At 31.7% G+C, this 13,539-nt stretch overlaps 2 protein-coding genes across 3 annotated transcripts; one reads left to right on the forward strand and one right to left on the reverse strand.

Moving 5' to 3' along the window:
- Positions 1-2,198: 2,198 nt before the first annotated feature.
- Positions 2,199-6,767, reverse strand: LOC105136155 (uncharacterized calcium-binding protein At1g02270-like). 2 transcript variants are annotated; one of them, XM_011041397.1, is made up of 11 exons: positions 6,502-6,767; positions 6,192-6,410; positions 5,966-6,070; positions 5,716-5,821; positions 4,924-5,144; positions 4,730-4,806; positions 4,515-4,629; positions 4,272-4,397; positions 3,169-3,279; positions 2,983-3,051; positions 2,199-2,745 (listed from the first exon to the last, which is right to left on the reverse strand). In XM_011041397.1, the coding sequence occupies exons 1-11, from the start codon at positions 6,502-6,504 to the stop codon at positions 2,500-2,502; spliced, it is 1,398 nt and encodes a 465-aa protein (XP_011039699.1). In that variant the 5' UTR covers positions 6,505-6,767; the 3' UTR covers positions 2,199-2,499. The 2 variants fall into 2 exon arrangements, with proteins under 2 accessions (XP_011039699.1, XP_011039691.1); XM_011041389.1 differs by having other exon boundaries at positions 2,983-3,090; positions 6,502-6,766.
- Positions 6,768-12,140: 5,373 nt separating this feature from the next.
- Positions 12,141-13,390, forward strand: LOC105136171 (uncharacterized). The gene has a single exon (XM_011041408.1). It carries the CDS (start codon positions 12,242-12,244, stop codon positions 13,166-13,168), a length of 927 nt encoding a protein of 308 aa, XP_011039710.1. The 5' UTR covers positions 12,141-12,241; the 3' UTR covers positions 13,169-13,390.
- The last annotated feature ends 149 nt before the right edge of the window (positions 13,391-13,539 follow it).

Consider the following 13,539-nt stretch of genomic DNA (forward strand, 5'->3'; position numbering starts at 1 on the left):
TATTACTTTTTCTTATTTTTATTTAATGAATGACATAAAACAACAACTTGTTTTTTAAAGGTAATATATATCAATAAGAAAAAGAGGGTTATACTAGAAAATTGTTTTGTATCAATGAAATTTAAACTACTCCTCCTCTCATGTCTAAAATATATTGCCATATAAACAAATACAAAAAACCCTTAGGGCTTCATGTGAAACAAAATTGTATATCTTAATTTATTTCCATCTTTTAAATTCTCCACTTGATTCTTAAGTGGAAATAACATTTGTTTTTAATATTTATTGGCACACCAATGCCTATTTTGATTTTATTAAACACACGCTTCAAATTTTAAAATCATAATCATAATTTTCCTAGTTGCAAAAAAATGTATTAAATGGTTATATGTTTTTTTTTAATGTTAAGAAAGTCATTTTTAAAGCTAGAGTGAATGAATTAAAAATTTTATTTAAAAAACTCACTAGATAGGTGATTCACACTGCGTCACGAGCCAGGTTGATCTTTTTCATAACTTAAAAAAGTGATATTCAAGCATTATTAAAGTGTTTTGAAGCAAATAAAATCTCGTGACTTAACTTACATATTCTACTGGATCCAATAAAATGTTTTAACCTAGTTATATGATAAAAAAAAAAATACAACAGATCTAAATAGAAAATGTGATAATGATGACCTGTAAGAAAAAAAATTTACCAAAAAAAAAAAAAAATAAAGCTATATTCCAAGATATCTCAATGTTAAAGAACAAAATTAAGCTTCATTTTTTTTAAGTAGAAAAGTATTATAATAAAGAGTATAAAATAAAAGTAAGAAGAAATTAAATTAACTAAGAAAAATATATATTTTTCTAAAAAAGACTCATGCATCTTTCTCTTTATATTGAAAGAAACTCATCATTGAATTTAGTTTTCAATTACAAGTTATCCTCCATTAAGAGTATCTTTTTATACATGAATTACTTATTATAGGTCTTTAATATTTTTATATAAACCATCTCATTATGATATCTAACACAATATTTTTCTGCATGTTGTCCGATCATGAATCAATAATATATCTTTGTACATGTTGTCCCATCAAAGATCCCACAACCAAGATTTTGAACGACAACAACTAAAATGGACGAGAACAACACACTAGTTCTTGAATGTATTTTCTTGATGAGAAACATTCTCATCCTTTTCTATACAAGCATGTCATGTTTTGCATCCTTTTTTAGTTATCATTGTTTTGCAGCACACAACAAAGTAAAATAACCTTTGAGAATCGATGAGCTTTTAAAAAATAAGAATAAGAAATTTATTACAAGTCAAAAACCTTGAAGACTAAGAACACTATAAATATGAAAATACTCTTAAAATAATTAATTTTACCCCTCCGAGTCGTCAATTGTCAAAAGACTATTGCAACTCTTTATATAGAAAAAAAAGTAAAAAACTCTAAACTCTAATAATATTGAATAAAAAACATGAACTAGGAAATAAAATTCTATTCAAATAGAAAAACAAAACTAGAAAAAATTTCATAATAAAAAATAGAAATAAATAAAATTAACTAAGGAAAATATCTATCTTCCTTAAAAAAAAAGGATTTCAATGGTAATTTGCATTTTAATTTTCAAATTAAAATAAAACTTCAAAAAAATCTTTTAGAAGCAAGTTAAATGAATTTTGCTTGTATCTATTAAAAAAATTGTATTACCTTTCAAGCCAAATTATTTAATTTGATTTTTAAAAATTAAGATAGTCATTTTACTATACGAATACACGTTGAAATTTGAATGCACGTACACATAAACATATACCTTGTTTTAATTTTGATTTTAATTGTTATGGAATTATCCGGCAAACACACGGGGTCCGGCAGCAGTATAGTGTCCTTGGCCGTGAAAGCAGTAGGTCCCAGCCTTATCTTAAATCAAAGCCATCCTCAATCCCCAGCCAAGTCAGGAACAAGTGGACCAGTCTGAGGAAATGAGTTGCATCTGGACGCCATTGGAGAGCAGATAGAATCTGACTAGATATACAATCATCTCATGGGAGGAGACGCGACCAAAAGAAATCTAACAAATTCTTTATCTGGCACAAAAATCATGATACTCGTGAGTCACGATTACCGACACTACCCAAGATACAATTATCAGAAAGCGGAAGAAATAGTTTCAATGGTAATTGTTCAGGAGAGAAAACCTAAGTATCTTGGAAGACATAACACTCGAGAAACATAAATAATATTGTAGTAACATTGATGGAGTTTGAACTTACGAATTCATAAATTTATTCATTTTGGATGGTTCTTGCAAAATGGTTCTGATTTGCCGTTTCACATTACAATCCAAGACATCAGGGATACGTAGTTCTCTCTTTGCCTGAAAAACTTGGCTGAGGCAAGACCAGAGCTAGTTACCCCCAGAGATATGTATCGCTACAGTCAGTTGTTTCTGATATAAAAACTTCACTTTCTTATCTACCCCATAGTTTTTGAGCCAGTTTCATCTACAAACGTGTCACATGCTGAGAACACTGCATTCTAACCGGAGAAAACACAACAGTGAGTCGAGCATGATCAGAGAGAGAATAATTTTCTGGCCACATGCCTTTCTCAGCTTCACGGGGGAATAGAAGTGCATTCTTGACATTGAAACCAAAGGCTTCTTCCACTATGTCATGTTCAGAGTCCCCAGTCCTCTCACTGCAATTCTCCTCTCCTAGCTCTGCGCATTCTGAATCCCAAATCCTTGGCTGCAATTATTAAGCATTTTAGTGAGCAACATATAATGAATGGTGTGGTGGATTAATCTAACACGGATATAGAGAGAATTGAAACAGAATACTAAATATTTTAAAAGATCCATACACATGCCCAGATTTGTAAATTTAACACACAGCAATGTACCAGCTATCATTGCGAAATATTAGGGAGACCAAGTGAACTGCTAAAATTTAGGACAATATACATGGATCAGGGATGTACTGCACCTTAAATTCGTCGTACTCGACAACTCCGTTTCCATTAATGTCAGCTTGCATCCATAAATCTTCCGTCTCCTGGGAAGTGAGTCCATAAGGAAGACCAATTAAATTTACCTGTATAGATTAGACTATGGTAAGGTCATCTTTCCACTTAAAATTGCATGTTTATCGTCAAGCTGCTTGTGGAAGTACCTGGCGGAGTGCTTCACAAAAAGCTGAATATGTAATAAAATTCCCACGGTCGCCAGCCATTAAAAACGCAAAAGCATTATTTTCAACCAACGAGGCTTTTTGGAGCTGACACTGAACCAAGAAAAATTATAGCAATCAGATGTCGAAAGCAGTATGGTCAAGTGAATTTCTAAATCAAAACACATTGATGTTATTTGGGGAACTTCACCAGGGCTAGAAAAGAGCTAGCTCTTAACTTTATGCCCCTTGATTTGTACAAATAAGGACGGTAAAATGTAATTCAGTTGAGCTTCAAATCTATAGCACATGCACAGCACTTTGCACTGATGCAATGCTGACGCATTTGATAGACAGGCCTCTTTAACATGCTTGTCAAATAGCTGGCTGACACAAGCTGTGAACTGAACAGCATAACCAAAGCACAAGCCATAAATATCTAACAAAGCAATCTACTTCAAGGAACTTGGAAACTAATTTAATGATAACCGGTTCTTGATTAGAATGTATGTGAAGTTTAATACGCCTTGTATTTCAGAATTGCAGGTACAGACTGCAACAAGCAGCATTAGCTGTAAATATCTAGATTGCCTAGGCATAAATCCCTAGGGTCCATGGTTGGATTGCAAGACTAGCAGACAGTAAACAACATTATCTCTCTGCAGAAAGAAGCTTCCACCAAATAATTATTTAAGAGGAGAAAAATACAATAAAGGATTCCTAATCCTTCTCTAATGCATACAAAATTGTCTACTATCTCCTCAAGTAGAAAAATTGAACTAGTTTTCTGACACAAGTACAAATTTTAGAAAGATATGAACAAAAGTTGATAAACGGTCTTGAGTCTTGTAGGTAGAGTATATTTCTATTTCTTTTTCTAACAATATTATTCCATGTTTTATCTTCTTCTCTAGCACAAAATACCAGTCTGGCAGGGCAAGGAAGTGCCACGATCACCTGACATGCTGGGAACTAATCCATAGTAAAACAGAACTGAAGAGTAAGATATCAAGAACATGCCAGAAATGATTGAACTCGCCTTTATTATTCCAAACGCTGCTTCAACCCAACTTTATTAAGAACATTCCAGAAACGATTGAACTCACCTTTATTATTCCAAACACTCCTTCAGCCCAACTCTTCCTCAATGGTTTCCTTGATTTATTAGGATTACACAGCAATATGAAATCAACACCACAGATGTTACCCCTATGATTTCGGTGGCTCACCCACTACGTGATGCAGAAGGCGTCATGGGAAAAAAAAAAAATTGATGTAAGCAGTGCAATTAAACATTGTCGTTAGCTAGTGATGCAGAGGCATTCGGATTGCAACTTAAAGAAACTTACCCTGTGGGCATCTGCATCACTGTCAGTATATTGATGGGCAATGTCATATGAAGATACAAACCCTTGAGACCTCAGGAATTTGTAAGCATGTCCACGCTTGCTTCCATTCCAATCACTGGATAAAGCATGAAACAAAAGAAAAGAAAATGAGGATATCTTCATTCAGAGGTTATGTAAGAATCATTTGCTTCGCAGAAGCAAGACAAGAAGCTCACCCACAGAGTAGGATTGGCGTATGGTTAAGTTTGTTTTCTCTCTGATATTGTCCCACAAATTGGAGTATTTTGTAAACCTAGGAAAAAAACCAATGAGAAACCTCAAGGTAAAAATGGGCATTAACATAGCTAAGAACTAGAATTGGAAATTCAGAATGAAGTAAAAGATTATAAATAAAGAGAGATTTATATACCTGATGCAGTCTAACTACAGATAGACAGGAATCATGAGGAAATAACAAGTGAGTGTTAACAATAAGAAATTCTTGCTGAGCATTGCCTTTCCGGTTTTGTGAAAAGGGAAAGGCCAGCTTAACATGCAATAGCTGAGCAACACGGTCTCCACAGTCATTGAAGAGCAACTCTCGATAATTTAGAATTGTAAAGTAGTCCTTACGCACAGCAGTAAGCAGGCCTGCAGAGAGAATAAAATCCCAATCCAATTAGCATGAACTTATACAAGCTGGATTGGATGGTGATAACAGAAGGGACACAAGTTGCTGATTTTTTAACTTGGAGGTCAGTAAAATCATATCGAAAAAGGCAAGCATACTCAAGGAGAGCAATAGCATACAAAGTGCAGTTTACATGTGACTACCGAATAAGCAAAAAGAAAATATTAATTTGATTTACTGCAAAGACTGAGAAAGATTGTTTCTCCACCTCATGGCCTGCCAGAATAAAATGAAGGTCTTTTCATAAAAAAAATTTACAGAATTTCCAACGAACTTTTTGTTCTTTGTAAGAAAAGATAAGAAATTGATTGCCAAGTCAGCTATCAACCAATATATGCCATGCCTAATTTTAATTTTATTATATTTGTACGAGATTGAATAATAGTCAGAATCAGCCAACTTAAGCTGATGACCAAAGATGTCTCCTGAAAAGTATAAGAACATAAAAAAAAGTAGCTTGCTTTAAAGATCCACACAAATCCAGAGAAGAAATTCAAACAAACGAAGGAGCTTAAACAGAACATTGATTACCATCTCCACGGTTATTGGTTCGCGCAAGCTGGAAAGTTACATAGCCAGCATCACCAAGTCTCTGCTGGTACATATGCACAAGTTCTTCATTTCCAACCCAGAATTCCTGCAAATAAAAAACCAAAATTTCACACAGAAAAGAAGCCATTTGGCATAATTTCAAATACAACAAACAGGCCTTCTTATTTTTCCACACAATTAGATCCAGATCCACGGTAACAGAGAATTTGAAAGGAAAGTAAGCACCCACCTGGAGACATATAATTGAAGATCTCTCGAGAAGCAACCTATTCAAAATCTTCTCGTTTCTAGAGAGCCAGACTGCTCTGAAATTGCTTTCACGAAGACTTTGATTCTATTTCACGACAACATAAAAGCACACAGATAAAATTCTCAAAATTTTCAAGAAAAGAAGAAGAAGAAGAATTAACACCATTGTATGGTTCTACAAAAGGGACAAGAACAGGAATTAGTACCTTTTGATCAAGTCGCTTGTAGATAGGAGCCAGGATGTTAAAGGTAGTGCAAGAAACACAAGGCTCATAAGTCATTGCTGTAGTCGTTGAGGACACATAGCCACAACCACTGTTGGTTCTTGAAATCGTTCCATTTCCACTTAAAAGATTAGACTCGTTAACTCCTGAGTTTAACTGACCCCCAATATTTGAATTCGCACTGGAGTCCGCGACCGTAACCTGTACCGGTCATTCAATCAAACCCCAGACTAGAAAAACAAAAACCCAATAACAGAAACACTGGAAAAGCTGAAACAAATAACAATGTTACCATTTTTTTTGAGTTTTCTAGCCCCTGTAGAAAATAATTGTTGTCTTTGGTTTTTGTAGAAGGTTAAGGGGAAAAAGTGAAGAGTGAAAAGAAAAGGTAAAGAAGAGAAGATATCGCAAATGAGGATTCTGGAAAACTGTTGTGAATTGTCAAAACTTTTGGATGGAGATTATGATTGTTTCTTCTTTGGTATGGTTCACTCTTGTGAAGATGCTTTTAGCTTTTATAGAGAATCACGGTCCTGTTTTTATTAGTGCTAGAAACAACACCTTTTCAAGTTGCTGTTCGGAAATAATATTGTTTTTTAAAATATATTTTATTTGAAAATATATTAAAATATTTTTTATTTTTTAAATTTATTTTTAACATTAATATATCAAAATAATCTAAAAATATTAAAAAAATAAAGCTAAAACATTTAAATAATTTCCAAAACACAATAAAGTTTTAACTCTCGGAGAAATCATTAATTAATCATTTGACAGATTGGAATCCGGTGGTGGAACACAGAAGATTCCGATGATTGTTTTCCGTTTGCTTGCCTAGTTGAATAGCTTAGCGCCCACTCTTTTCTGTGGGCCCAACTGTATGCCTGCAATCTTGCCTTTTGCCCTATCTGCTCAATCCTAACAGTCACTACGTATCTACTTTTCCCGGCCGCAATCTTAGCAACCGCTTTTTTTTTTTTTTTTTTTTTTTATTGTGATTAGAAAGACAAGGATACTTTTTATTCCGCAAATTATGTTTAAACAACAGTTGGGTTGGATAACTTTTAAAATATCCCATGTTGAGTTAGTTAGTGTGTGTTAATGTTTATTTTTGTGTTTAAAATTAATTTTGGTGTGTTTTAAAAGTATATTTAGCTAAAAAATAATATTTAATTAATATATTTTTAATATTTTTATATGGTTTATTGATGATATTAAAAAAATAAAAATATCATTTTAATATATTTTTAAGAAAAAAATATTTTTAAAAAATACCCTGTAATATAATATCAAATACATATTTAATAGATTTACTTTGAAAATAAAAATATAAAGATGAAATAACAGTATTTTGTTTTGTTGTCTAAGAAGGTAGAAAATCATCATATTGAACACATATCAATTTCTTAAACCATTCACATATTGGATTATTATTTTTATTTCATAAATATATTTAAAATTCAAATCAATTATTCATGATAAAAAAAGGTAAATTTTATTAGATAAAATATTATGATAAAATATAAGATTTTCATTGATTAAAAATATAAAACCAATTAATGCTACCTAAAAAATGAAAACTTGAGAGGCTGTCATTTAAAATGAAATAGAGAATTATATATGTAATAAGAACATTTATACTAAATATAAAAATATTTTTTTTACTTGAATATATTCCTCCTTCATTACATAAACACTGATAATTATTTTCTAATTATTATAAAATTTATGATGCCCGATTTTTTATTTGTCTATGCATGTTTAATAGTATAAAGATTTAACAGAATTATTGGATTCGTTGACATCCACTGAGATTTACCAAACACATATGTTTGACCTCGCTAAAATCTTATAATAATTGATTTAGTGTGAACTAAATCTGATAAGTTTAGTTTAAAAGTAACAGAATGACTATAAAAATATAATATAAAAATAATTAAAGAAGATATTTTTTTAATATTGAAGTAATTATATATTAGATTAACATGAATCAACTCGAGTTAACTTATAGAATTCACGATATAAATTATGAGATAGTGATAACCTTATAAAAAATAAATTAAAATAAATTATAAATCTTAATTACCAGTAAACACAATGTTGTAGGAGAAATTCATCTTAAAAAAATAAATAAAAAGTCAACTTGAGTCAAACCAGGTTAATTTATTAAATTCACAATCAAGTTCATGAGACTGAAATAGTCTCATAGAAAGCAAATTGAAATAAATTAAAACTTAATTCTCAATCAACTCAATATTAAAAAAAAAAAATCTTAAAAATTAACAAAAAAAATTGAGTCAATATGAGTTAACCTGTGAAATACACAACCAAGATTATGAGATCGGGATGACTCTATATAATTATTTATTTGAATGAAATTAAATAAATAAAAAAATAAAAAATAAATTGATGGATCCAACAAACAAAGAGCAGACATTTGGGCCTTGGAGGCTTAGGGCTCCTAGCCCGAAGTAAAAAGGTTCACCCCGTTTGCTAAGCCTCTCATTTTTTATATATATTAAAAGAGAAAGACTTTAATATTAAAAATAAAAATAACTACTAGAGAATATGGTGACCAAAGAGTTGCTAAACAAGTGAGGTAAGGGTATTTTATGTTAAAAAATTTATTTTTCAACTTATTTATTTTAATCTAAAACACTTAAAGGCCTAAATAAATCCATTCATGACTTTAAACATGTAATATTCTAATTTTTAAGATATATTGTGTCTTAATAATATACTTATATGCAACATTATAGTCAACTTTTTTTATTTGTTGTGAATTCTATCAAAATTTTAGTAGAATTTTCTCAATACTTGAAAGGTATTAAATTATAGATATATTCAATCACAACCCACACAACACAATAAAAATAATTCAATCCTTTTAAACCTTGTTCCACATCAACACAACTCAAGATTGACATGCAATAAGTTTTCTTTAGTGTAGGTTCCTTTAGTAGGTATGTTTTGAAGTTGTTGCACTAGTTTTTTCAAAAAGTTTTGTTGAGTTTATTATTGTAATTGTTGTTGCTCTTTATGCTGTATCATGCTTATAATTACTCCAATAAATCATGACATCCATGTTTATTCTGTCATAAATATATTGATCCAATCAATACTAATTATAACAAATATGATAATTTAGATTGATAATAAATAGAAATTTTATTAAATAAAAAGGAATTAACTTACAAAGATTTGATTAAAAAATGATAAAAGATAATTTCTGAGTATATTTAAGGTTTTCAGGCCTCGATAAAAGACATATTCAAGATTGCTTAATCCTTTCATGATTTAATAAAAAGTTCAATAAGTTTTTCCACGGTTTTTTCATGGATAGAACTTTACTTAGCTAATACTTAAATAGAAAAGAAATTCAAACAAATTTAAATTTAAAAAAAATCATAATCTATTAACTTTAAATTTAAATTTAAATAGGAGTAAATCTTGTTCATTTGTCAATGATTAACTTTGAGTTTGAACAAGATTACATCATGTTGATGTGCCAAGCCTATAATTGTTATAATTCCACCCCCAATTTAAAAACCTTGATCTCAAGGCTAGGGTAGGTTCCTTTAGCAACATGTTTTGAAATTATTATACTAGTTTTTTTAAAATTCTTTATTAAGTTTTATTAATGTTGTTATTGTCATTTTTGTCGTTGTTGTTGCATCTACAATTGCATTAATAAATTGTGATATTCTTGTTTCTTCTACCATAGATTTACTGCTAGAATACCAATTATAACAAACATGATAGTCAAGGGTTGATAATAATAGTAATTTTATTGAATAAAAAATTAACTAAAAAAAAAGATAATTTTTGAGTATATTAAAGGCTGCTTGGACCTTTATAAAGACATATTCGAGATTATATGATCCTCTCATGATTTAGAAAATATTTGTTTTTATGCTTGAAATGAATTTTTTTAAAATATATATTCTTTTCAAGTTAATTTTTTATTTTTTTGGTTTTCAAATTATTTTGATATGTTGATATCAAAATTAAAATTAAAAAAATAAAAAATTATTTTAAAAAACAACTGCTATCACAATACAAAACAGACAAATTCCAATAAGTTTTTCCATAGCCAAATTTTTAATCAGTTAATAATAAAGTAGAAGAGAAGGTCAAACAAATTTAATATAATAACTTTAAATTTAAATTTAAATAAAAATAAATCTTGTCATCTTTAAAATAAAAGTGCGTGCGTGCGTTCGTGTGTGTTGTTGCTATCACATCCTTACAAGGGCCGTGAGAAGGCGCCGCTCAAGAGGTATCCTTATGTATAAAAGTAAAATAATAGAAGTTGCAATTCGAACCTCTGTCTATATATTAATTTATATTTAAATTTTATTTCCAATGATTTTAAAAACGAATCCCATGCTCATTTTTATGCAGTGTTTTGCGTCTACTGTTGTTGTTTCTCTCTCTGATTCAGGTCTTTTTTAGTGCCATATTTGTTGTTCATCGCCCTTCATTGTGGTTTCATGGCTCTTGCAATTTTTGCTGCTATTTCATATGTTGCTTTTTATTGTTTTTATAAGAATATGGTTTGCTTGATGGTTTTAACTTGATCCCTCCTACCCTAGTTTTGGGGCATGAGAGTTCTTTTATTTATTAATTAATGTTTTAGGAATTCCCAGTACTGTTTTCTCATTGTATGTGCGAATTTTAATAAGGTAAATTACAACAAGCTATGAATATATATATAAGAAATCTGGGAGGCTCTTCCATGTGCAAGCTGCTAATTACGATCCATGAAAGCTTCCGCTTTCCCGAGAACAACTTGCAAATGACATGCCAGAATATATATCAACTCTTCTTATTTGGTTTGTCGAGCGGCTTCGTGTGACTTTCCTTCCCGTTCATGATGAGGCGCCAAAATAATTTTCAAGGTGCTAATTTTTATTTTATTTTATTTTTCCCCACTTCAGCAGCTTGTACAAGTAAATATAGAAATTTTGTATGATTTAACGTTGAAATTATTCAATATGCGTGTGTTTATGGGGGTGATGGTCCATCAGATTGGATGATAACCTCTCCATGCTTGAATAACTGGGCTAATTTTTATCCACCTTCACCTCTTATCTTCATGAAAGCAAAATTCCTCTATCCCTGACTACAAGTAAAGTAAATGAAGGTTGCATAACTGTGTTTTAAAAATCTTAATTTTTTGTTTAAAATTATTTTTATATATTTTTAGATTATTTTGATATGTTGATATTAAAAATAATTTTTTTAAAAATAAAAATATATTTTAATATATATACTTTAAAAAATAACTATCACCATATTTTTAAATATGTGCTCAGCTAGTCAATTAAACTGTATAATGAAACTAACTGCATAATGCTCTTGTTTACGGATCACTCCATAACTACACATTGGTCATCACAATGCTCTGACCATGGTAACAGTGATGTAGATATCACCAAATCAATAGCTATCACCAACCAACCAACCAATTATTGCTTTGGATTCAAGCTGCCTGAAGCTGCATTTGTCACTGAAAGTACCAACCCGTTTCTATTGGTTCCTAACTCCTACTCATAAACAATTAGATAAGTTAAGAGTAATCTGCAAGTTGCTCCCTGATTTTAACTCAAAGCTATCAAAAACACCTTCTGTCATCTTTGTGATCCTGCAAGAAACAGGTTCTAGCAGGTGCAACATTACCTAGGCTGGTAGAGGCATAAAAGGCTATAGAACTTTCCATTAGGAGAACAAGGATGGATGAAAACAAGATACACATGGTATATTTCTCGATAAGCTAGCCACATCTTAATTTTTAAACAACGATCCTCTCTCTCTCAGAGTTGAAAAATGAAATTGAAACTATATATTTTAATTAAACAGGGAAAAGAAAAGAAAATAAATTAGATGATGTTTCACCATCTACTCACCTATACCTACAACGTCTCAACAGAAAGAATGCCCGTTGCTTAAAAAAATAAAAAGCCTCTACTTCATTCATATAAAACAATAGATGAAACAAGATGGCAAGAGGGTAAGGCAACCTATGAACCATGCTGTACCGACGGGAACTGGCATTCCGATCCGAATGGCCTTCAGAAGACGTCCAGGCGATATTCTTCAAATGTGTTAGATGGCAGGTAGAGGATACAATGGATCCAATCAACTGTCCTTACCATTACTACTGCGACAGCACTTACCCTGGGAATCACCCCCCCTATGTAGATGTTCTAGCTTTTGTCTTTACAACAGCTTTGTACCTGGTAACACTAACCATTATGGTAGTAGATATATCAAGACGTGGTCGAACATATCTCAGAAAATCAAAGAGATACCTGCAACCATCTGGTCCAGTCTCCCTCCCTATAATCCTCTTAGTACTTGCCAAGGGTTACCGGATCAATACCATATTCCCTCTCTCCTGCTTTGGACCAGCGATCCTTCAGTTGCTTCAGGTATCTGCCCTCACATTCGATAGCGGCATTGACAAAGATGTGAGGTATGCATTCCTCCAGGCATCAACCATTTCTGGAATTCTACATGCAAGCCTGTACTTGGATTCCATTATCTTACCCTACTATACAGGTTTTGATGCTCTAGTTTCATCTACATTTTCTGGGGAGTGCCCAACTTGTGTTTGCCGAAAAGAGGTTTTGGTTGTGGGTGGAAGGTTGATCAGGTACAGGGGGTGGTCATTAACTACATTTTTGGTTATAGGAGTTCTGTGTTCAAGAATTTTATGCAGGGTGATTGGAGAGAATAAGAGCATGATCGTGTCAATCAAGACCTTGCTGGAAAGTTTAGGTTTGATCTTGATCACCGTGGACTGCATTTATCTAATAAGGCGAAGTCCAGAACAGTCTCCGATGCGAATTGCTGCTTTTGGAGGTGTGCTCGTGTTAATTTGCCTTCAAATGATAAAGAAGATGTCTGTTCAGATGATCCAATGGCATTCTGCACATGTAAAGTTAGACAGGTAGGATTTGCACCAGAGAGCTAGGACTAGACAGTCCTAGGTTTTCAAATTGTAAACCATCCGTTTGCAAGGCCAGAGGGTATCTTGAGTGATCTCTCTTGTACAGGGAAGAGAAACCAAATGTACAGAATAACAATAACTATTTGTTTTCCTGTTTCTCTTTTCCCTCATTTTTCACCCAACAGGCCAACATATATGGTGGCCGAATGATGATGAATTTTATGATTGTAAGAGTTCTCAGCAACCTTTTTTTTCTCTTTCTCTTTTGACCCAGAATAATATAACAGATTGCAGCTTCTTCACAAATAAAAACGCAATCAATTACACCCCAAAGGAGAAAGATATCATACAATCAGACAGGTAACCAAGAAATTT

The sequence above is a fragment of the Populus euphratica genome, unplaced genomic scaffold, assembly GCF_000495115.2.
Source record: "Populus euphratica unplaced genomic scaffold, PopEup_1.0 scaffold2.1, whole genome shotgun sequence".
Lineage (NCBI taxonomy): Eukaryota > Viridiplantae > Streptophyta > Magnoliopsida > Malpighiales > Salicaceae > Populus > Populus euphratica.

Excerpts from the sequence above, each read along its gene's own strand:
- LOC105136155 (XM_011041389.1), bottom strand. Across the intron at positions 3,280-4,271 it reads GAGTGTTTGGAATAATAAAG|TGTCAGCTCCAAAAAGCCTC; the intron begins GTGAGTTCAATC and ends TTCTTGGTTCAG. Across the intron at positions 2,746-2,982 it reads TCGAGTACGACGAATTTAAG|CCAAGGATTTGGGATTCAGA; the intron begins GTGCAGTACATC and ends TAATAATTGCAG.
- LOC105136171 (XM_011041408.1), top strand. The coding sequence starts at position 12,242 with ATGCTGTACCGACGGGAACTGGCATTCCGATCCGAATGGCCTTCAGAA.